At 46.5% G+C, this 24,194-nt stretch overlaps 1 protein-coding gene across 2 annotated transcripts in view; it reads left to right on the top strand.

Annotated features, from left to right (window-relative positions):
• The window catches only part of SMPD3 (sphingomyelin phosphodiesterase 3), a 176,587-nt gene that overhangs the window by 116,742 nt on the left and 35,651 nt on the right, over positions 1 to 24,194 (top strand). For both annotated transcript variants that reach the window (XM_053270919.1, XM_053270920.1), the window contains 2 exons: positions 103 to 1,741; positions 19,913 to 19,988. In XM_053270919.1, coding sequence (XP_053126894.1) covers positions 398 to 1,741; positions 19,913 to 19,988 — 1,420 coding nt within the window. In that variant the 5' untranslated portion in view covers positions 103 to 397. The remainder of the gene's footprint in view (positions 1 to 102; positions 1,742 to 19,912; positions 19,989 to 24,194) is intronic.

The following is a 24,194-nucleotide window of genomic DNA, read 5'->3' as shown; positions in this document are numbered from 1 at the left end:
GTTCATTGTAATATCCGTGTAGTAGATCTCTGACCTACTAATATCCAGTAGTAAGTAGATCTCTAATTGTGACTCTTGTCCTCCTTCATTTTGTCTTTGCAGGTGATTGTCCTTGCCACGCTCGGCTAGACTGACATGGCTCTTTGCGGGGAGCAATGATACCCTTGGGAGCATCTAGGCACCAACAGCCAAAAAGGACTCTTGCCTCCCTTCCTCCTGACTATAACAAAATGAGATGGTGCTGCTAAGGTGATAACTGCTCCTTGCAGTCTGGGAGACACAGCTTTACCAGGAGACCCCACCCCACATTTTGTCTGCCAATGAATGTTCTGATGGATGGTTGTCGGTGGTGACACCATGTAGAAGGTCCTGAAGGGGGTGTCCTAACGGAGTTGCAATGGTTTTATACACTTCCCCATTTCCCAACGGCTTTCTGTCAGCACTGCATTCTTTCTCCTGGAGCTTAATCTTCCCATGCTATTGGCTCGGAGACAGGCTCATCGCCTCTTTTGTGCCTACCACCTACGAGAAACGCCAACGGGCCGATGACCCATGCTACTTCCACGCTCTGTGCGTCTTCATCACCACTCCCATCTACTTAGCCCTGCTGGTGGTCTCACTTCCTTTCGCCCTGATCGGTTTCCTATTATGGTCCCCTCTCCAGTCTGTTAGACGGCCGTATAGCTATTCCAGGCTGCAGGACAAAAGCCAGATCAGTGGAAGTACGCTGCTCACAGAGTGGAAGACCACCAGCAATGGGAAGAGCTTTTGCTTTGGCAGTGCCAATGTTTGCCTGCTCCCTGACTCCTTGGCGAGGTTCAACAATGTCTTCAATACGCAGGCGCGGGCGAAGGAAATTGGCCGACGGATCCGGAATGGGGCAAGCAGGCCCCAGATCAAGATCTACATAGATTCTCCCACCAACACATCCATCAGCGCAGCTAGCTTCAGCAGCCTGGTCTCCCCTCAGGGTGGAGATAGCAATAACCGTGCTGTCAATCCGGGCATCAAGAGGACGACATCCATGGAGTACAAAGGGGATAACTCTGGCTCCAACAACAGTGAGGAGGGCAAGGACGCCAAATCTGGAGGGGAGGCCAACGAGGGAGAAGATGGGAACACGTGCATCGTGCGCATCGCCGGAGAAGACAATGGGCACATTTCAGACCCAGAAGCCGACGGCACAGGTGGCCAGGCAAATAACAGGGGTCCTGCAGACCGTTCCCCAGAATCTGAAGCGGAGAGCTTGAAAGGGCAAACACCCAACCATAAGCAAAAGGAAGGGGATTCTGGGAGTCTGGATAGTTACACTGCCTCCCGAGAGTCCCTGGTGAAGGTGCGTACCGGAGACGGCCCAGTGGACCAAAGCACTGTCAACAGCAAGCTCTTGTACAAGGCCTCACTCATGAAGAAGACCTCCGTGAGGAAGAAGAAGAACACGGACGAGCCCTTTGACCACGAGATCTCTGCTTTCTTCCCTGCCAACTTGGACTTCCTGTGCTTGCAGGAAGTGTTTGACAAAAGAGCGGCAGAGAAGTTGAAAGGGCAGCTCCACCATTATTTTGAATACATTCTGTATGACGTGGGGGTCTACAGCTGCCACGGCTGCTGTACCTTTAAGTTTGTAAACAGTGGCCTGCTTTTTGCCAGTCGCTATCCAGTTATGGATGCTGCCTATCACTGTTATCCCAATGGAAAAGGAACAGACTCCTTGGCTTCTAAGGGGGCCCTGTTTCTCAAGGTAGGACCCTTTCCATCTTATGAAATCTGCCATGTGCCTGCAGATCAGTAGCAGACTGTGTGTGTGTGTGTGCATGTGTGTGCGCGCGTGTGATCTTCACGCATAAGAGGTTGCTATGCAAATGCAGCATCTATGTGGCATGGAATTTCAAGCTGAGTTGAAACTCTCCATTTTATTTCTTTTCGGTTTTCACTGTTGTAAAACTTTCAAAATATGGTTTTCATTACTCCTTGATGCCCTTTGTGATGCGGAAGAAACCTTCCTGAAGCTTGAAAAATCTGCCCTTTCAAGCTCTTGCACAGTGGCTCCTGAGTACGGTTTAGTGTTCAGGAGGACCTGGATAAAAAACAGAGAAAAGATAAAAGGTAAAGTGTGCCATCAAGTCGATTTCGACTCCTGGCGCCCACAGAGCCCTGTGATTTTCTTTGGTAGAATACAGGAGGGGCTTACCATTACCTCCTCCCATGCAGTATGAGATGATGCCTTCCAGCATCTTCCTATATCTCTGCTGCCCGATATAGGTGTTTCCCATAGTCTGGGAAACTTACCAGTGGGGATTTGAACCGGCAACCTCTGGCTTGCTAAGTCAAGTCATTTCCCCACTGTGCCACTTAAGGTGGCCAAACAGAGAACCCCTGCTTAATTTTCATAGAATCTGCATTTGTTTTATTCTCCCTTGAAAATGCAAATTTCTGAAGAAACCAAAGCTTGCAAAATGTGAGCTTGTGTAGAAATTTGCATTTTCAACAAGAGATTTGGAACCAGGTGGGATTTGAACCCAAGCAGGGCTGGCCTTCAGAAAATTAGCACCCGGGGTAATGAGTTCCTTTAGCATCCCCTCTAATTAGTTTGTGTTGCTAAATCATCTGGCATGTATGGGATTGCAAAACTGGGCAAGATACCCTACTCCTGTCCCCAGACTTTCTCAGCATTATGAAACATGGCCCAAAGCTGCCTCTCAGTAATTCGTTGCTTTGTGGGTGGTGCTCCCCTCTTCTAGCTCTGGGATCCCACTGAAGTCTCCCAAAGACCTCTTGCAGCTTCTTCATCAGCCATCTTCCCTCTCTCTAGGTCTTTCTTTCCTTCCTTTTCCCAACCTACCCTTCTCTCTCATGCACCATAAGATAGATTAGACAGAGGAAGCTCTTTCCTAGTTGTGCCTTCTTCCTTTCAGCTCACTGCAGACAGTACTCTCAACAAACAGTGAGCCAGCAAGCTCATCTTGGTGCCCTCTTCAGGTAGGTGCCCTGAGTGACCACCCGGTGGCACACCCCTAAAATTGGCCCTAGGGTGGCCATATGTCCCCTCTATAATAGAGGGGACATATGGCCACCCTAGGGCCAATTTTAGGGGTGTGCCACTGGGTGGTCACTCAGGGCACCTATAACAGCCTTCCTATAAGAACATAAGAACAGCCCTGCTGGATCGGGCCCAAGGCCCATCTAGTCCAGCATCCTGTTTCGCACAGTGGCCCACCACTGGAAGCCTACAGCAGGAGTTGAGGGCATGCCCTCTCTCCTGCTGTTACTCCCCTGCAACTGGGACCATCCCGAAAAAATGTTCCCCCTTTACATTGCCATGGAACCTGGAAGACTACCCCACGTGGGGTCTCGTCGACTAGCCAGACTGGTATCAGGTTCGTTACCAGTGGAGGAAAGTCAGTTAAGCAGGCAACCAGTAGCAAGAGTCAAACCAGATTAATTCTTTGCAAAGAAGGTGTCTTGTCTCAGTAGACCAAGAACAGGAGACAGCGTGGTGCGTTTGCAACAAGTCTTATATAGCTAGAAACAGATATATAACATGTCAATGAAACAACCCAGTCCCAGTGGGTATACACAAACCTGTAGCTTTGAGCCAGTTCAGACCAGTAGAAACAGGTTCTACAGTTACTTTACTCACTCCCCCTCCCATCAGATTCAAGTTAGGTCTGCCCTCAGTATTTTACCACTCCACCCTTAGCATTGCTAGAGTCCTTATCATTATCCATGTCCTCTTTTTTGGCGATGTGGACCTGGCCACGCTACTGACAATCAAGTCAGGGAACACATCTAATGTAGCATAATTTGTCTGGGTTGATGCTATGTCCGGGATTGGAGCAGCTTGGTTTCCTTCCTTCCTTTTTCTCTCTCCTCTCCTCTCTTCTCTTTTTTCTCTCCTCTCCTCTCTTCTCCTCTCCTCTCTTCTCCTCTTTCTCTCCTCTCCTCTTCTTTCTCTCCTCTCCTCTCTTCTCTTTTTTCTCTCCTCTCCTCTCTTCTCCTCTTTCTCTCCTCTCCTCTTCTTTCTCTCCTCTCCTCTCTTCTCTTTTTTCTTTTCTTTTCTTTTCTTTAGAGGATTGGTGGGGGCAAAAGGATTAGCCAGATATTTTTATATTTTATACTTTGATGTCTGTTTCTTAATGTTGCTGTTGGAAAAGATTAGACTCTTATATGTTAACTTACATGTATAATGACACATATAAATTAACATATGCAGATTTTATGCAAATTAGTGTCATATTTAAATCCTCCTTTGTTGTCTTTCTTGGCAACAAATGTCTTCTGTGTCCTCTTTTTTGTTGATCCATGGCCTGTTTTTTATGATGTGGACGTGGCTACCCTAGTCTGCCCTGAAACCAAGTTTTTCCCCCCCACCACCACCAGTCAGTTAAAAAAGAATCCATTCTGTGGTCAGAATGATGTTTTGTGGAAGGAGGATGGGGGATAAATACCATGGCAGATGATTATCACCCTTGAAATAGTTTGAGAGTCACCAGTTGTTTGGATTTCAAAGATGCCAACATCTCCAGCTGTTCTTCTGAGCTGCTGCTCCCAGAATATCCTCAGAATAGACATTTTCAAGTAGGCTTTGAGAGATGGATTTGAGTGACAGATGATATTTCTGAGCAGTGAGCACACAGTGTGAACCAATTCACAAAGTGATCTGGGGCGGAGTGGGAATGAAGCAACTTGGGCAGAAAACAAACAGGCATGATAATTAATTTTTATTCAAATGCACTGATATTTCAAGTTGATATTTTGCAGAGAGATGTGGGGGATGCTACTGAAGTAATAAGGGGAAGCAGGGAAGCACAAAAGGCCTTTACGACTGAAATATGGGACAGCAGAATGTGGTGGTGGGGAGTCAAATAAAGTGCAACTATATTACCCCTGCTAACTGAACAGACACCGTTTAAAGTGGTGATTCTCTTTTGTTTAGCAGGGGAAGAACACCTAGCCCTATCCAAACCCACCAGACTGCGAGCCTTTTAGGGATGGGGGACCATCTTATTTACGTATTAGTTATTTTTCTATGTAAACCATTTTGAGAACTTTGGTTTGAGGGATGTATATCAATATTTGTCGTCATCGTAGTAAAGTTGGAAATTTGTGGCCAGGACAGTGGGTATGTCTTGATTTGGAGGGAGTGCAGGAAAGATACAAAATTGAGCTTCCTGAGAATCTCAGAATTATTTTATATTCATGTATATATATGTGTGTGTGTGTATGTGTGTGTATTCTGTAAGGCGTACATCTCGTTAATCCCATGCATGGGCAGCTCTCACGAGAGTTCAGGAATGAGCTGTGGCAAGGGGAGAGGAAAGCGCCAGTGCCGGTGGATGAGGCGGGAAACAAAATGGCATTGGGGGGAGAGGAAAGCACGGTAGGTGGGGCGTGGGCAGGTTGGAAGAAAACAGCAGTGGTGGGTGGGCAGGCGGGGAAAGAAATTGTTGGCGGTGGGTGACTGGGGGAAACTAGAAGCGTAGATGCTCTGTGCCCGGCCTAGCTAGCTATTTTTTAAAAAATCATGCTCCTAGCCCTTATGGCGGTGAATAAATGTTTGTGAGTATTTGAGCAATGCTGGCAAAACTCTCAGAAGCCATAATAACAATAGTAGTAATAGTAATAGTAATAGTAATAGTAATAGTAATAGTAGATTGAGTAAGATTTCCATTTGGGAAGCACCAGAGGGCTCCTTTAAGGGAAAGAGGGCCCTCTTGAGCCCTTTACCATCTTGGACAGAGTGCTTTCTTCTAGAGCTCTTCAGAAAGGGCTTTGTCTCTCTTCAAGGGCCCGCACAGCACTGAAAAAAGGTGTAGGACTGTGTAGACATCAGCACAGTGGCAAATGCCTCTGACAGTGGTAAATTTCCTCCACCCCCCCACCCCAAGTGCCCCCCGCTTGAAAAAAATAGTGCGTGTCACTGGTCTGGCTGTTTATTAGGCTGGTCACTGCCTGGCACTCCGACAGTTCCTCACTTTCATCGCAACTGTTGGCTGTACTTTCAGTCCCTTCTTCTGAATCAGCACTCCAGTGAATGGTCCGCAGACAGAGAGAGAAGCTCTTTGCAGTGGAATGGTACAAATCTCCGGGGATGCCAGGCTCCGGCCCTCATTTGCAAATTAAGCAACGACCTCTAATTATCAGAGGACTCGTTCTTGAAAATGGGGCCCTTGCAAAAACTAGAGATCTTTTATGGGTTTAATTTTAACAAAACTTCACAGAAGCAGCAAGTGGGAAAGGAGGAGAAGGCAAACACCCTGCCTAATGCATGGGAGATGCATAGGAACATAGGAAGCTGCCATATACTGAGTCAGACCCTTGGTCTATCTAGCTCAGTATTATCTACACAGACTGGCAGCGGCTTCTCCAAGGTTGGAGGCAGGAATCTCTCTCGGCCCTATCTTGGAGATGCTGCCAGGGAGGGAACTTGGAACCTTCTGCTCTTCCCAGAGCGGCTCCATCCCCTGAGGGGGAATATCTCACAGTGCTCACACTTCTAGTCTCCCTTTTGTATGCAACCAGGGCGGACCCTGCTTAGCTAAGATAGGGCTGAGAGAGATTCCTGCCTGCAACCTTGGAGCAGCCACTGCCAGTCTGTGAAGACAATACTGAGCTAGATGGACCAATGGTCTGACTCGGTAGAAGGCAGCTTCCCATGTTCCTATGCTCCTATGAACAGGTCTTGAAGGCAGCAGTTCTCTCTTACAATCTGTCCCCAGCATCAGGTTTTCGGAAGTACTTCTTCTGAACTTGGAAGTTCCAAATAACCACCACGGTTAATACAGCATAAAAATGTAAAACACATTTTTGTCTCTGTACAGAACTTTAATAAAACAAGACAGACATCTCCCGAATATGGGAATCGCTCGTGTCCCAGTCTTCCCTTTGGGGAGTGCATCTATTTAAGATTAAAGGATTAAAACCCCGGCTGCTTCCAGCTGCCAGAGCTGAGTCACTGATTTATTGCCCATCTAGCCCCGCTGGTAGCAGATCCTCCTCTCCATTTTCAGGGAAGGAAGCCTCTTTCCCAGCTACCAGGAGGATTGATAGCCTTAATTATGGATTCAGCATTTTCATTAAAGTCACAACTGTGCTGGGATTGAGAAACCCATTTGTTGCTTTGACTGCAGCTCAAATAAATGGGTGAGTCTTACCCAGATCCTGAGACTTGCTGGAAAACATCGGGATGACATCTGTGCCATTTCGAAGTCTGTGCAGTCTGCATTTACTAAAGATGTTGCATGCTGAATGCAACTCTACATATGCATACATACATCCCATTCATATTTTAAATAAATAAATCACTGAGATGGAGCCAAGCTTAGCTATGTACTGGATTGTGTCTATTGTGTAATCCAAACTGCCTCTTTCTAGTTGTATTAATAACAAGAAACAACTTGATTTGTTAGCTGCCCTCTTAACAAATTGTTCTCTGAGTGGCTCACAGTAAAAACATTCAATAAAACACATACCCCATAAGGAAAAAATTAGAATAGAAGTGAGAAAATACAATACAAAATGTTTTAGAACTTTTTCAGAATCAATCTTCAAAAGAACAGAAGGTCTCCTCCGGGTGTCGAAAAGAGCAAAGTGATGATGCCAGGCAAGCCTCACTGGGAAACCTATTCCATAGATGGGGTGCCACCACCGAAAAGGCTCTCTCCCTCATAGCCACCTGCCTCACCTCATTTGGCAGGGGCACTTGGAGCAGAGACTCCAAAGATCTTAAGGTCCAAGTCAGGACTTGTGGGGCAAGGCAATCTCTCTTGTTGTAGTTCTGAACATTGGTCAAGATCTAAAAGAGGTCAAGAGGAAAGAGGCACCTCTCAAAGTGGTGATTCTCTGATATTTAGCAGGAGGAGAGCAACTGTCCTTATCCAACCCCAGTACAACACCCCTCCATTGGTTTTTGGTGGCATCTCCCTTATATTTCTTTTTAAACTTTGAGCCCATCTGGGATAGGGAACCTTCTTCGTTCTTTTTCTTGCCGCATTGAGAACTTTTTCATTGAAAAGAGGTATAGAAATATTTGCAACAACAATAATCTAAAGAAACATGCAAATAGTTCTGTGAGCAGGGGCATCCGTTTCATGATGTAAACCACCCTGAGCCTTTTGGAAGGGCAGTATAAAGGTTTTAAAAATGAATGAATCAATGAATGAATGAATGAATGAATGAATGAGGTGCTCTACGTGGGGCTGCCTTGGTACATAGTTTGGAAACTTCAGTTAGTTCAAAATGCAGCAGCCAGATTGGTCTCTGGGGCAACCCGGAGAGACCATATCACGCCTGTTTTGAAACAGTTGTACTGGCTGCCAATATGTTTCTGGGCAAAATATGAAGTTCTGCTTATTACCTTTAAAGCCCTGAACAGCTCCCAAGTTACCTTAGAGAGCGCCTTCTTCTGTATGATCCCCACCACATGTTAAGGTCATCTGAGGAGGTCCGTCTCCAGTTACCACCGGTGTGTCTGGTGGCAACTCAGAGGCAGACCTTCTCTGTAGTTGCTCCTGAGCTGTGGAATGCACTCCCTGCTGAAATCCATAATTGGAATTCATTTTTGGTCTTCAGGCCTGGCCTTCAAGGGTTTTTAATTTGTTGTAAATGTTTTTAACTTGCTGTAACCTGGTTTTCCAGGGTTTCCAAACTGTTTTGAACGTTTTAACTGTTAATTGTTTTATGGGGTGTTATAGTCTCTGTTATTAATAGTTAATTGCTTTTAATTGTTTTGTTTTAATGTAAACTGCTCTGAGCCATTTTTGGAAGGGCAGCATAGAACCTGAATGAATGAATGAGACAAGGTGAGGTGGTTGCCTTTGGGGGCAGATTCCTGGGACACCATCCGTGTGGCAAACTCCCTCCTCCCCAACTATCACGGGACTGATCTGACCCTTGCAAGGAACACCTCTCCTCATGCTGCTTGCAGGCGGGAAGAAGCATGCAGAGAGGTGTTGGACTCCTCCGCACCCTACCCCCTGCTCTACTTTCAAAGCTTTCCAGGGGTGGTTTTGAAAGGGGGCTGGCTCCCACAAAAAATAATGAAAAGTAATAATAACAGTATAATTGTAAACAGTGAAACAAATAGCAGTATTTTAAAATTCCCATATAATATCCTCCTCGCATTTCAGAATCTCCACAGCAATTAACCCCGCTACTACAACTACTACTACAAATATTTGTATACCAACAAAAGTTCCCAAAGCTGTTTACATATATATAAATAAATAAAAATGGCCCCAAAGGGCTTACAATCTTAAAAAAAGGAACATAGGATAGACACCAGCAACAGGCATTGGAGGGGTGCTATTTTGGGGATGGATAAGGCCATTTGCTTTCCCCCTGCTAAATAAAGAGAATTACCACTTCTTATTACCAAAGAGGCAAAGGTGCCTCTTTGCCCAGTTAGCAGGTCCCCGCAATGGACTCCAAATCATTTTCTCTTAAACTTGAAGCCTTAACAGCAGAAATGGCCACCCTCTCTCTGGCATGTTAACCTGTTTTTCCCTGCAGGTGGAAAGTCAGTTTTACTTTTATATTCCAAAATTTCAACCCATTTTCATCTGGCAACGTCTGGACTCTTGCAGTATTTTCTTGAACATTCATAACTACACCATCTCAGTCTGTGACCTGGTTGGTACATGGCTCAGTTGCAGAGATGGAGGTGTGACCGAATGTTCATTAAATGTAAGCAGGGACAGGCTTTTAACACCCCTGTCCTCATAACAAGGATCACTGCCTTAGCACCCACTCATACAACACCATCATTACATGTTTTTGTAGCAATTCATTGATTCAGCAAGAGCTTGCCCTCCACTGACTTCAAAGCCAGCTGGTATTTTTCCCCCTTATTAATCATAAGAAAAACCCTGCCAGATCAGGCCAAAGGTCCATCTAGCCCAATATCCTGCCTTATACACTGGGCAACCGGGTGCATCTGCTAATCCCACAAGTGAACAAAAGAGGGCAATCACCCTCCCTTGGTGTTCCCTAGCACCTGGTTTTCAGGGACATGCCCCCTTTGATCCTAATGAGGATATATAGGCTAGTAGCAAGTGATAACCCGATCTTCCATGAATTTGTCTATCCTGCTTTTAAACCCATCGAGATTGGTGGCCATCACCACACCTGCCGGCAGCAAATTCCATAAGATCTGATCATTACGGAGAAACGTGATTGACCTACATACTTACCTCAGCATTTACAGTACATGACATGACAGGCAGTGTTCTGCACTGCGCTTTAGTGTCCATGGACAGGCATTAGGAACATACTGTAGGAAGCTGCCGTATACTGAGTCAGACCATTGGTCTATCTAGCTCAGTATTGTCTTCACAGACTGGCAGCGGCTTCTCCAAGGTTGCAGGCAGGAATCTCTCTCAGCCCTATCTTGGAGATGCTGCCAGGGAGGGAACATGGACATAGGAAGCTGCCATATACTGAGTCAGACCATTGGTCTATCTAGCTCAGTGTTGTCTTCACAGACTGGCAGTGGCTTCTCCAAGGCTGCAGGCAGGAATCTCTCTCAGCCCTATCTTGAAGAAGCCAGGGAGGGAATTTGGAACCTTCTGCTCTTCCCAGAGCAGCCCATCCCCTAAGGGGAATATTTTCCAGTGCTCACACTTCTAGTCTCCCATTCATATACAATCTGGGCAGACCCTGCTTAGCTTAGGGGACAGGTCATGCTTGCTACCACAAGACCAGCTCTCCTCTCCTCTCTGTTCATGTGCCTGCATGCGTGCTATAGACAAGAACCATCCATTTCACCCCCAGCATAGCATCTCTCCAGTGGCTGTTGCTGGTATCTGTCTTATGTTTCTTTTTAGAGTGTGAGCCCTTTGGAGACAGGGAGCCATCTTATTTATGTATTTATCATTTCTCTATGTAAACCGATTTGGGGACTTTTGTTGAAAAGCGGTATATAAATATTTGTTGTAGTAGTAGTAGCAGCAGCAGCTTAACTTTGGGGAACTCTAGGCAGGAAGCTGAACCCTGAAGAATGACGACTTTAGCAATTTACACCTCAGAAAATTAACAAGGCACCTCCCAAGACAAAATTGGGACAGAGATTGCCCAGGGGCAGGAAGCAAACAGAGGGACTGCCCTTGTTAAAGAGTTGCAATATGGACATTTGGCTTCTAGGAGTTCCACAACTGTACAATTATTTCCGTCTGTGGAGCTATCTGGGGAATGTCCATGCCAGCTTTAAAAGCAACGTCCCATTTCTACCTACTAGGTAATCTAAATATTTTATGCACAGTTGTACCCGTGCCACACAATAATACAAGACTTGGCAAGAATCCACATCAGTGGGATGCACCAGCATCTTAAGAGGAATGGAACCGTGGGCATCTCTGTCTCTGATCCTTCTTATTTTTAAAGATGTTTTACACTGGTTCAGGATTAGGTTCCCCTGTGGGGGGTGTTTTTTTGTATGTGTGTGCAGGAAGCAGCTTACAAAACACAACAAAACAACAATTAAAAAATGTAAAGAAAACAAGCAGAAGGGTAACTGCAGCAACCATACAAAATTACCCCAACTGTATCAAACTATCAGAAACAGCAGCACCAAATACATCACTAGCCAAGCATCATCAGGTGAGCCTTATTAAAAAAAAAAGCCAGGTCTTAAGCTGGTAGCTGAAGGAGTGTAAGGTGAGAGCCGTCAGGGGAAAGAACTTTCTCGGTGATGGGGCCATCAGTGAAGAGGCCCTGCTTCTAATGCAGGGGTTCCTAACCTTGGTTCCCTAAATCTTATTGGACTACAGCTCCCATCGTCCCCAGCCACAATGAACGTGGATGATGGAAGCTATAGTCCAGCAATTCTGGGAACCCCTGTTCTAACGGATGCTTCCCTCACTTCTGAAGGGAAAGGTACATAGAGCAGGACCCCCAGTGCATAAAGGAAAGTGTCAAGAGGTACGGACCAGTGAAGGCGGTTCTTTGGGCACCCAAATATCCCAAGCCATTTTGGACTTATTATGAAGTAGAGTAGGAGGGATCCTCCTTTAAAAGGATAGCAACGAAGGATAGGATGGGGCTAGAGGGCAATGAGGAAGGAGCGTATACCTCTTAAAATCCATAAGATCACTGCTGCCTTTATTGCTGCCCAGCTCTGCACAGCATCCTTCATGCCCACCGCATTCTCTGCCCTCACCACCCACCAGGCCAATGAGCATGCGCGGTGGCCGTTTGAGCTGTCAGCCTGGAAATACACATTAGCCAGGTGAGTGGTGGGGGCAGGTCACATGACAGGTGTGGGTACGTGGAGTTGGGCAGCAGCTCAGGGCAGTGGGCTTATGGATTTTAATGGTACAATCGCCTTCCTCTCCACCACCCCTGCCTCAGCCAGCACCAGCTGCCAAGTATGTTACAGTATATAGTTTTTAGAGATGTGCACGAAATGAATTCCTTTATACATTTTGAATTCAATTTGAATTCCAAAAATTTGTTTCAAATTCGATTCAAATTCTCCTCTGGTCCAAAAATTCGATTTGAATTCTAATCAAATTCAGATCAATTCAACCCTATTTTGGAACCTTTGTAAACCAATCAGTGGGCCTGAATTATTTTTAAAAGGTGCCAAACGGCTCTTGAATAAAATTTGAGTTGAATTTTGAAAATTTGATTCAAATTCCAATTGAATTGCCCTTTTAAGGGGTGATTCGATTCGGATTCGAATCACTTGAATCACCCAGTCAGGTTAATTCAAATCTGAATCGATTTGCACATCCCTAATAATTTTAACAAAATTTTGGGAGGATTCCAAGATAAACTTCTCCAAGGACACCAAATGCCCTAGGACCAGCCTTGCTAGGGTTGCCACCTGATTCCTTCTCCCTGGACTAATGACCTAACACAGAAATATTGCAGGTGAAACTTATCTTCTCATGGAGAGCAGTGAGATGGGATTCATCTCTGCAAACGTCTCCAGTTGCTCAGACATTTGCTTACTGAATATCTGTATTTGACACCCCAAGGTATTTGCTTAGTGCTTTGGAGTTGCCAACTGATCAGAAGAAGCCAGTCTGGTCTGCTACTGTGCCTTTAGTTTGCAGATCAGCAAAGGGCATTTTTCATGGCGTGAAGCCAATTATCTGCTAATTGTTGCTGATCAAAGGAGCAGCCGTATGGCTAAAGAAATAGCTACAGGGTCTGATTCAAAAGCTGGCAACTTTCCAGTACTTATTAGTTGACATGCAGTGCCAATTAACATTTGACCATCTTGAGCTGTCATTTAGCCGTTGTGCTTAATAAGTCATCCTTTCTTTGGCCCAGTCTTTTTAAAAAGCCACCTGAGTTAGTGGCCTTGACCATACCTTGTGGCAGAGAGTTCCACAAGATGAGCCATTAGGCTACCAGGCACCCCAAGGAGAAAGAAAAAAACAACCAGTGAGAGACTGGAGGAGCAGCTAGTCCCATTAACATTTTATACTTACATTTAATTCTGTTTTAGCATGTTTAAATAATATATTAACTTAGCATAGCAAACATAGCTGCTTGGTAAAGAACAAGAAATCTCTGCAGGCAAGGGGGCAGGAGTGCCAAGCTCATAAAAAAAGGATTTCTCCAAGTCTCGTACAGTCCCAGTTTGAAGCCAAATATGCAGCAGGCGGAACAAAAACAAAAAAGCATTTCAAAAGCTTGAGAGTACAGCTTTTTCTCTCTCACCCTCGGGCTATGTATGCCCTTGCCAGGTTACTCTTGAAAAAGACATCCATTTCCATATGCCACACCTGCATCATACTCCCATGGTGGCAACTTCACTTGTCGAGATGCTTGCTGGAAGAAGCTGTTCGCACTGTTCATCCATTACACATGATTTAGGAGCTGTCTGCCATGACTAGTGGAAATGTGCATGAAAGGTTGAGCTTTTCACATAGTCTGCATGACTTTGGCCCTCCAACTGTTGTTGGACTACAGCTCCCATCATCCCTAGCCACAGTGGCCAGTAGTCAAGGAAGATGGGAGTTGTAGTCCAACGCAAAATTGTGCAGCCCTGACATAGGCTTTAGCTGAATAGTGGGGTGGGAAAGGACCAGCCCCGGCTGACTTTCCTTACTGGCCAACTTGAGGATTCATCAGGGCCTAGTGGAGGAGCTCCCAAACTTGGATCCCAGTTGTTGTTGGACTGCAACTCCCATCATCCCCAGCTGCTTCAGCCATTGGGTGGTGTTGATGGGAGTTGCAGTCCAGCAACAGGGAGGAGTTGTGGTAGTGAGCTTGAGTTGTTTCTTTGCTAAGCAGGGCTTTCCTTGGTTTGCATTTGGATGGGTTAGTGCATGTGAGCGCTGTCAAATATTCCTCTTAGGGGATGGGGCCATAGCTAAGGGGAATGGCATCTAGGTCCCAGGTTCATTCCCTGACAGCATCTCCAGGAAGGGCTGGGAGAGACTCCTGCCTTAAGCTTTGGAGAGCTGCTGCCAGTCTGTGAAGACACTACTGAGCAAGATGGACCAAGGGCCTGACTCGGTATAAAGAAGCTCTCTATGTTCCTAACACCTGGGACCCCAGTTTGGGAATCTCCTGTCTAGAAACTCACCAAGCTAATTGGGTCTCCATTGCCATTTTGTGCTGCGTCATAGGAAGGTGCTTGATGGAAAGATGGAAGAGATTGATGGATGGAAGAGATGGAAGGAAGAGATTTGAATCTCACCTTTTTGACTTAACAAAGTCTTCAAGGCAGCTTCCAGAAGGGTTCATTAAAACTATTTTTTTAAAAACCAGTAAGCTTTTTTCTAAGGAGCACAATAAAACAGCAAGACATTGAAGTGGGGCTTCTCAGGCTTGGAGCCCCAGGTTGTGTGGGACTACAACTCCCATCATCCCCAGCCACACTCCCCAGCCTTCAACCAATGGCTGGGGATGATGGGAGCTATCATCCAACAACATTTTGGGGACTGACTCAGCATATTTTAAAAACCATCTAAAAACCACGTCAAAGGGGACCCTAAATGCAATCAACTGCCCAAATGACTTTGCCTGGTACCTAAATGATAACAAGGACATAGGAACCTGCCTTATATTGAGTCAGACCCTTGGTCCATCTAGCTCAGCGTTTTCTTCTCTGACTAGCAGCAGCTCTCTAAGGGATCAGGAAAGAGTCTTCCCCAGCCCTACCTGGAGATGCTGGCAGGAATTGAACCTGGGACCTTCTTCGTGCAAGCAAGCAGATGCTCTTCCACTGTGCTATGGCCCCATCCCCGAAGGGGAATATCTTTCACATGTCACTCATCCAAATGCAAACCAAGATGGACCCTACTCAGCAAAGGGGACAATTCATGCTTGCTTCCATAAGACCAGCTCTCTTCCTCATCGCCAGCTCTCTTCCCCATCTGCACGCACGGGCAGAGGCCTGAAATCGCCTGCTCTGTGTCATCTGCAAGAAAGCTGGGCTTGGGTGAGGACGTCTTTCACCGCCATCCTCTAGTGCAGGGATTCTCAATGTTGGGTCTCCAGATGTTATTGGACTTCAGCTCCCATAATCCCCAGACCCAGTGTCCTTTGGTTGGGGATTATGGGAGCTGAAGTCCAATAACATCTGGGGACCCAACGTTGAGAATCCCTGCTCTAGTGCCCAACCTCACCTCCTGTGATGGTTTAGGAGGCGGATGGAGCCTCTGCTGCTACACAGTGGCATTTCCAAAGGAAAAAAAAAATCAGAATTAAGTTTCCCTCCCCTCCAAGGCCCCTTACTCTTGTCCCTGGGGCGGCAAATCTTTGGCCGCCTCTGGGCGGCAAAAAAACTAACCTGCCTCTGTTGGCAGCATCTCAGAGGACGAATACTCACAGTGATTTTTGGCAACATCTATCCCCCCTAGAGATGGAAAAGAGGAGATAGCATTGTTGCACTTACAGCTTTCTCTGTGTGATTATCCCTTCCCCAAAAATTGCAGTCATTTTTTTGCACAGAGGGAAGGCTCTTGTCAATATGCCTTTGTGGCAGAGGGGGGGCAATTTTAATCCAGGATATAGCCAATAACCAGCCTTCAGATCTCGCTGTGGATCTTATTCTGCTAATAGGGCAAAGAGGTGCCTTTTAAAAGTGGTGATTCTCTTTATTGAGCAGGGGGAGAGCAACTGGCCCTGTCCATCCCCAGCACAGGACCTCCAGTGACTGTTGCTGGTGTCTATCTTATGTTTCTTTTGAGAATGTGAGCCCTTTGGGGGACAGGGAGGGAGCCATTGTATTTATTTATTTATATCTATGTAATAATCGCTTTGGGGACGTTTGTCGGAAAGCAGCATATAAATATCCATTGTGTTCATATTATTTCCCTCCCATGCCGTCTCTAGCCTGATGTGGTACTCCTGTCGCTGAAGGTAAAGAGAGACATTTGGATTGTAGGAGTGTGTGACTAAAAGAAAAAAGAAAATACATTATTTATCCTACGGAGAGATTATCTCCTCAGAGGGAAACTGTAATGTTTTGCTCCCTTTCTAAGTCACAGCGCCCCAAGCAAATTTGTTTCTGTATCCCATCTGTGGTCTTGCCTTTTGCCAAGATGACGGGGATAAAATGAGAAGTCGATAATCCAGGGAAATCTTGCTCATGCATCAGGCTCGTTGGAATGATGCTATCAGACCATGCCTGTGGGCCAGTGTTAGTTTCAGGCAATTGTATCTTTGGATGCTCTTCCAATTGTGTGTGTGTGTGTGTGTGAAATCTCTGGAAGGAAGAGAAAGGGTTGATAAGCAGCCAGGTAAGGAAGAGAACAAGGCCCCGAGGGAGATGTCCAAGAGTTGGCTATGGAAAAGGGATCTTGGGCCATGGTCATAACCAGAACATTAGCTATGCTGATGTAAAGTACAGGTGTGCATCAGAGAGCGGTCTTGTGGTAGCAAGCAGGTAGCAAGATAGCGGTCTTGTGGTAGCAAGCCCCTTTGCTAAGCAGGGTCTGCCCTGGTTTGCATTTGATGGGAGACCACATGTGTGAGCACTGTAAGATATTCCCCACAGGGGATGCAGCTGGTCTGGGAAGAGCAGCTGCAAGCTTGCATACAGAAGGTCTCAGGTTCCCTCCCTGGCAGCATCTCCAAGATAGGGCCGAGAGAGACTCCTGCCTGCAACCTTGGAGAAGCCGCTGCCAGTCTGTATAGTCAATGCTGAGCTAGTTGGACCAATGGCCTGACTCGGTAGAGGGCCGCTTCCTATGTTCCTGTTGATATGAGGAATGAATGGGAAATAAAACAGAGACATTTGTTTTAAGGATGAAGAGTGTTGGGAATTAAAATGAAAGAGGTCCAAATGAAAATCCATTTGTTTTGCACAGGCTTTAAAGGGGTAGTGCAATCTCTAAAAAAACCCATCCATGTTCAGTGGAAAACACTGGCTCACACGAAGAACCCGACCCCTAAAAGAGAGGCTCACGCACAGTTACAATACGCTGTAAAGCACGCCTGTGCTGCTTGCAAAGACGTGGCTGCTCCGTGCCGCGTAAGCATTGCGGAAATGCAGCAGTGATGCTATTCCTGTCATTTGCTGTGCCGAGGGTCATCAAGCCTAGGTCCAGTGTTCTCTCTAAGGCATGGGCCCGTGCCCACATGTTTTTGGATGTCTGCTTACTTTATTATTTATCTATTTAAAATATTTCCATGCCGCCCAAAATTGGCATTTCTGGATTCCGCTCAGGTTGAATCAGGAAGGTGGGGCCAGTGGTGGATCCTCTCGGCAACCCCCCCCCCATGGGGGCCCCTGCAGCCTGTGCGCAGAGCTGTCTCAATAGCAGATCCACCATCAGCCGGCCTGAGGTCACAGAAGTGCCCTGTAGCAATGAAGGGCATCTTTCTTTATGAACCCACCTGAGTCAAAGGAATCTGTGCCATGCATGTTTTCTAGCCAGTCTGCTTTCCCAGGAGCTGCCTTGGTTGCAAATGCAGTTGAGGATCCTAGTTTTGCTATTAAGTGCTCTTGTATGCACTGGGTGTGAGTCTAAAAGTCTGTAGGGTCTGTTGCTGGTATTCAGGGTCAGCCAACAACCGACCCCTACAACAGTGATGTCTAAGATGTAGAATCAGGCGCGAAGCCAGCTGAACAGCGGCTTTGGTTCGGCTCCGCCCAGCGGCCCCTCTAGCAACGTCCCATGCACGCGACATCATGCACGCGGGGGCGTGGCTAGGGCTCCAGAGAGCCTGAGTGAGCTCTTTCCCCCCCCCCATCCATTTCAGGCAGCGTTTTCTGCCTGACAGCCTTTATTTCTCCTTCTCTCCCTCCAGTGAGGGAGAGAAAGGGAAATACATGCTGTCAGGCAGCAAGCACTGCCTGAAAAGGACAGGGGTAGCTTGCTCTGGGCTCTCTGGAGACCGGGCGTGGGGAGTTCGCTCGGGGCTCTTCCGGAGCCCAAGCCACGCCCCCCTGTGGGCTTCGGTGGCCTTTTTCATTGGTGGCCCGGGTTCTTTGAACCCATTCTCACAATGGTGGCTCCGCCCCAGTGTAGAATGTCGTCCACAAGTGAGTGCTGTGTCTGGGAAGGAACCTATATGACTGCCTCCCCATGAGATCAGTGAACTGCAAAGTCTAGGCACAGCATCAAAGCCCACACTACTGGCTAGGAGCCAGATACCTATATTTTTAAGAAGAGAAGAGACTGGGTTCTAAGGATGACTGTTTGTGGGTGTGCATGTGTGCACATATGTGTGTTTCGTACTTGAATGACAGTACCAAATTGCAGGATTTGTAATGTGGCAACTTCTTCACAGTTGCACACATTGATTCTTTGAGGTGGAGCTATGCAGAGGAAGCAAGAGCATTTGGGGCTATTTCTTTAGAGAAATGCGGGGGGACAAAATCAAGCATGGTGTGGAGAGCCAATAGAGAGAACGTTTCCCTGCCTTTCCTGTAATACTAAAACTAAGGGTCATCCAATGAAAATGATTGGCAATGCATCCAAGGCGGGCAAAAGGACACGCATCTTCACATGGTGCCTAACAGTGTTCCCTCTAAGGCGTGCACACGTGTGCACATTCACAGGTTTGTTGACGTCCGCTCAGTTAATTTTAGATCCCACTCAGGTTGAATCAGAAAGGTCCCATTCTGAATGCAAGTGTGTACACACTGCCTTGATACTGCCGCCCAGAACAAAACTCATTCTGCACAGAGATGGAAAAAGTCAGAGAGAACGCTGGTACCTAACATATTTTTATCTCATGTTTTAATGTTGCGTTATAAGCTGCCCAGAGAACAATTTGTTATGGGGAGGCTAACAAATAAAGCTGTTGTTGTTAATAAGATGCAGAGATGATCCCTGGCTTTGCTTATTTTAAAAAGGAATTCGACAAATTCACGCAGGATAATTGGTCCATCAAGGGCAAGGAGGAGGGTGGGTTGCCAGCAGCCTCTCTTTTGCTCCTCCTGCTTCTTACAAGCTTTGTATGGAGTCAGAGGAGAGGCACCCCTTGCAAAACTCTCAAGGGCCAGATGGGTCCCAAAGCAGACGCAGAGCTATAATAAGGGCTGATAATGAGGCTGCACATGGACTGCCCTTGCCAGGGGATTACCGGTCACACCATCACCAAGCCCGTTCTTGCTAGGATGGGGTCGCACACTTATGCCAGTGCAGTGATGTCATCAGGCTGCGTCATGGCCCAGCAACGGGAGGCAGTGGGCGGCAGGGGCCTTGGCGGCAGGCTGTTGCAGTTTGGGCTGCCTCGTTCCAATGTTACTCCAGTGCTGCTTTGCCACTATCCCAAAGAGCTGCTCTGATGGGGACAGTGCGGGGAGATCTTCTTGCTGCTGCTCTGCTGTTGGTCCAGAAATCTGCTGCTTGAAATGACTGCCTCATCCTGCCACATGAAAGGGCCGCCTCGCGTCTTAAAACAAGAAAGTTTTGCGGTGGGTTACGGGGCTTTGATCCTAGAGAAGGAACTACAATGGGTCATTAATTATTCCTTTCTTCTTCTTCTCCTCCCTTTGTAGGTGCAAGTGGGAAGTACACCTCAGGACCAAAGAATTGTGGGATACATTTCCTGCACTCACTTGCAAGCTTTGGCAGGTACAATATGGAATTGCTCTTCCAGTTGCCCTTGTGGTTCTATTGCCGTTCTGACCTTGGCCTCCTGTTGCTGTTGGGGAACCGGATTAAAGAGAGAGGACCTGGTCATTCTCCTCCTCGTGGTGGCTTGCTATCAATAGTGTACCTCCTTTGACTTGAGATGTTGAAGGCAAGGCCAGATCTAGCATCAAGCTAAGTACTTGGTGTTCAGTGCACATGCAGCAGTACATTTCCTGCCTCTACCCTTCATTTGAGGAGGCCTGTGCCCAGGTTCATATTTTTAGTGAACACGTGTACAGTCATTCACACAAAAACATGTACAAGTGGACGGACACCTGCAAACTGTCCTCACTCCCAGGACTCTTTCTGAATACTTGCATGTGATGGCCAAGATGAGATACAACATGATGGGTTTCCCCCACTATGTTAAGGTGACTTTCGGCAGCAACTCTGAGCTGAAGATCTGTATGGAGCTATGGAATGGGAAAGGACCAATGCACATTGGAAGAAGAGGCTACCCAACATAATAAGGCTGGTCACATGATTGAAAACTGGGCAGGACAAGCATCGTATCTAGCTTCAGGAGCCATGCATGTGCCTGGCTTTCAGTCATGTGCTAGTGAAAATCTAAGTGGTGGAGGAGGTGACTGTGTGAAGTCGTTCGTATTGCCAGGTGGGCGGGACAGTGGGAGGGGAATGGGGATGACTGCAGAAGCCTTCCTTCCTTGCAGACAATCTCCAAGAATTGCACGACCAGACAATCCGCTACTACCCCAGGGAGCGTGGGGGCACGGTGGCAGGGATGTGTCATCCCAGCCCCCGGAAATCCCACAATGCACTGCACGGGTGCCCGTCAGTGCTTAAGGGGAATGTGTTTAAGGGAGAGCTCACTCCCTTCACCGTGTTTACAAGGCAGGCTTGCTGCCAAGGTGTCGCCGGGAGCCGCGTGTGGTTTTTACGGACGGGTGGTTCTTCCGTAGCTCAGACTTGGCTGCTCAGAACAGCCTCCATGTGTGAGAGAGGAACTGGGCAGGATGGTGCTGTCCTACCCAGGTCTCATATCCATCATTTTAACAAGGTAGGAGGAAAAGCTGCCCTACCCAGCTCCTGCCTCACACACAATTACTCCTTTCTCCTCTTACCTAGTTGTTTGTTCACACACAATCAGAAATCAGGAGTGCACACAGCTCCTGAAGGATCTTTGTCCTGCCCAGTCTTTGATGACATGAATAGCCCAAATGTCAGACGAAGGCTTTTGTAGCCTTTTCTTCCAATGTGTATTGGTCCTTTCCCATTCCGTAGTTCCATACAGATCTTCAGCTCAAGGTTATTGCAGAACGTCACCTTAACATAGTGGGGGAATTACATTATGTTGCATCTCATGTCAGTCACATGACAATACAAAGAAAGAGTCCTGGGTGCTTTTATTTCTTTGCATACCATGTTTCAGCAAATAAAGCTGTCTTTCTTTGCCCAATTTGGATAACAGTTGGTAATCCAAATATTATTTAAACCTTATCTCAAGATAAACATTGTTTCATCCAGTAAAGCTTTGGGGCTAGGTTATAAATTTTAAAAGTTTTTCTTTCTCAACATCCCCCAAGGAATGATGGAAAAAAGCACAAGTCTCCTTTTAGCAATCAGATAAATCCAAAGTTTAGGCCTTACCACTTCTAGCATAAACTGTTAGCAACAGTTTAATGCTTTCTTTGTAAAAATATTTTGCAAAAAGCACTTAAGTTCTTGCATACAGAACTGGAGATGACATCAGAGGCTTTCTTTGGTGAAGATGTGGAGCAGTGTAGTGGTAGCAGAGATTCACCTAACTTTATTTGGAATGAGTGCCTCTAAAATGAGCTAATATGGGCTCAGTTCGGATCGAGCCCAAATGACAGGGCTGACCTTGGAACAATTCATTTGTGGGTGCAAAGGGGTGGCAAAGAACATCGTTAGGGGAGTGAGGGTTTTGCTATATATTAAATACTTGTAGAGGTAAGGTTATTGGTTGATTGATTAAGTGCCGTCAAGTTGGTGTTGGCTCTTAGCAACCACATTGATAGTTTCTCTCCAGAATGATCTGTCTTCAATTTGGCCTTTAAAGGATCTCAGTGGTCCGTTCATTGCTGTCATAATCGAGTCCATCCACCTTGCTGCTGGTCGTCCTCTTCTTCTCTTTCCTTCAGCTTTTCCCAGCATTATGGACTTCTCGAGGGAGCTGGGCTTTCGCATCATGTGTCCGAAGTACGATAGTTTGAGCCTGGTCATTTGTACCTTGAGTGAAAATTCTGGATTGATTTGTTCTATGATCTGTTTGTTTGTTTTCCTGGCTGTCCAAGATATCCTCAAAAGTCTTCTCCAGCACCAAAGTTCAAAAGCGTCAATGCTCTTTCTATCTTGCTTCTTCAAAGTCCAGCTTTCGCATCCATAGAGTCTCATGGGAAAAACCATTGTCCGAAAGATTCTAACCTTTGTAGGTATAGAACACTTCACATAATTAATGTTAACTACCCTAACCAGCTTAATGAAGCTTGCTTGACATTTTAAAACTTATGCAGATAATGGGCCGGATTTCTCTTAGAAAATACTGTGGCTGTTCACAGAACCGAAAACTGGATAAGGCAAGCTGCCTCCTACTGAGCCAGACCATTGGTCCATCCAGTGGCACAGGGAGGCCAGCGGTGGCCCCAGTTCAGCCCACCACCTACACCCCGTAACCACACCCCCTGCATCTGATGTCAGACACAGAGGGCATGGCAGGGGCGTGAGACACGGCCCCTGAGCAAGGCGGCCCGTATTCTTTGAACCCCTTTGTGCAATGGTGGCTCTGTACCGGGTCCGTTTAGTCCAGTATTATTTACAGTTAGGCAATGGCAGCAGCTTCTCCAAGGTTTCAGGCAGGAGTCTCTCTCAGCCCTACCTGGAGATGCTGCCAGGAATTGAATCTGGGATGTCCGGCATGCAAATCAGATGCCCTACCACTGAGTGATGGCTCTATTCCCATCGAGATGATTCATAGAAACATAGTATGTCTGATCATTGCTCTATCTAACTCAATACTGCTCTATCTAGCTCAACACTGACTGGCAGTGGCTTCTCTGAGGTTTCAGGGAGGAGTCTCTCTCAGCTCTATCTGGAGATGTCAGGGAGTGAACCTGGGACCTTCTACATGGGAAGCAGATTCACTGTCACTGAGCTATGGCCCCCTCCCCAAGGGGGATGTCTTACAATGCTCACGTGTAGTCTCCCATCCAAATGCAAACCAATGCAGACCCTGCTTAGCAAAGGGGACCATTCATGCCAGCTAACACCTGAACATATCTATCTATATAACACCCAGATAACATATATATCCGTGGCATAGATGGACTTGGGGGGGGTGCTGTGTTCCAAGCACACTTGCTTGGGTTTATCAGTACACAAATTAATTCTGCTTTGATCTTCTTCCACCCAGTGCTCATTCAGTTCCTTCACATCACCCCCCTTTTTGGCAAGACTTTGGTATCTCCCCTTTCAGATTCAACTCAGTCTTAAGACAAGGAACAAACATGGAGGAAGGACCCATATAATCCCCTTTGTGCCTGCATCAGAGAGTGTCTCCTTTAAGGCCCTGAATTCCCTTTCCTGTTTGTCTTTCATATATTTGCTTCATATTTCCAGGCTTATCTGTCATGCTCTATTCAAATACAAGAGCTTACATTTAAGAGCTTAGATGTCCTTCAATAAATCTCGGTTCGTTTACGGAACAAAATAGAAGAACCTGATGTTCATAACAGTGGCGTTCCCTCGGCTGTGTTAGTTATCAGATCCAAAACATTTCTCATGTTTAAAAAAAAGAGGAGAGGAGAGGCCGAAAAAGAAAGGTTCAGCCACATAAGGTGCGGATCTGGGATCTCTTTCTCAAAGAAAACATATTTGGAAATGTTTTTAAAAGGCCACGCATTGTTTCTTGCCGAAAGTAGGGCTGGTTCCATTTTTAGAATTAAAACATCTATGTCTAAAGGTTCAGCTTCCTGGATGAACAGATGTTACAGCTTGTAGTCACTGGAAGGTTGAGTGGAAGGGCTATAGTTCAGACGTAGAGCACCTTCTTGGCACAGAGAAGATCTCAGAAGACTCCCACCAACGGGAATAAGTTCTTACATTTTATGAAGTAATATAACACTTAGGAGAGCCTCCTCGCCCCACTCAAACTGGGCCCAGTCTGGT

This window comes from Hemicordylus capensis, chromosome 9, assembly GCF_027244095.1.
Source record: "Hemicordylus capensis ecotype Gifberg chromosome 9, rHemCap1.1.pri, whole genome shotgun sequence".
Taxonomy (NCBI): domain Eukaryota; kingdom Metazoa; phylum Chordata; class Lepidosauria; order Squamata; family Cordylidae; genus Hemicordylus; species Hemicordylus capensis.
The sequence above is the reverse complement of the archived record's forward strand: the minus strand, read 5'-3'. Positions and strand labels throughout refer to the sequence as shown.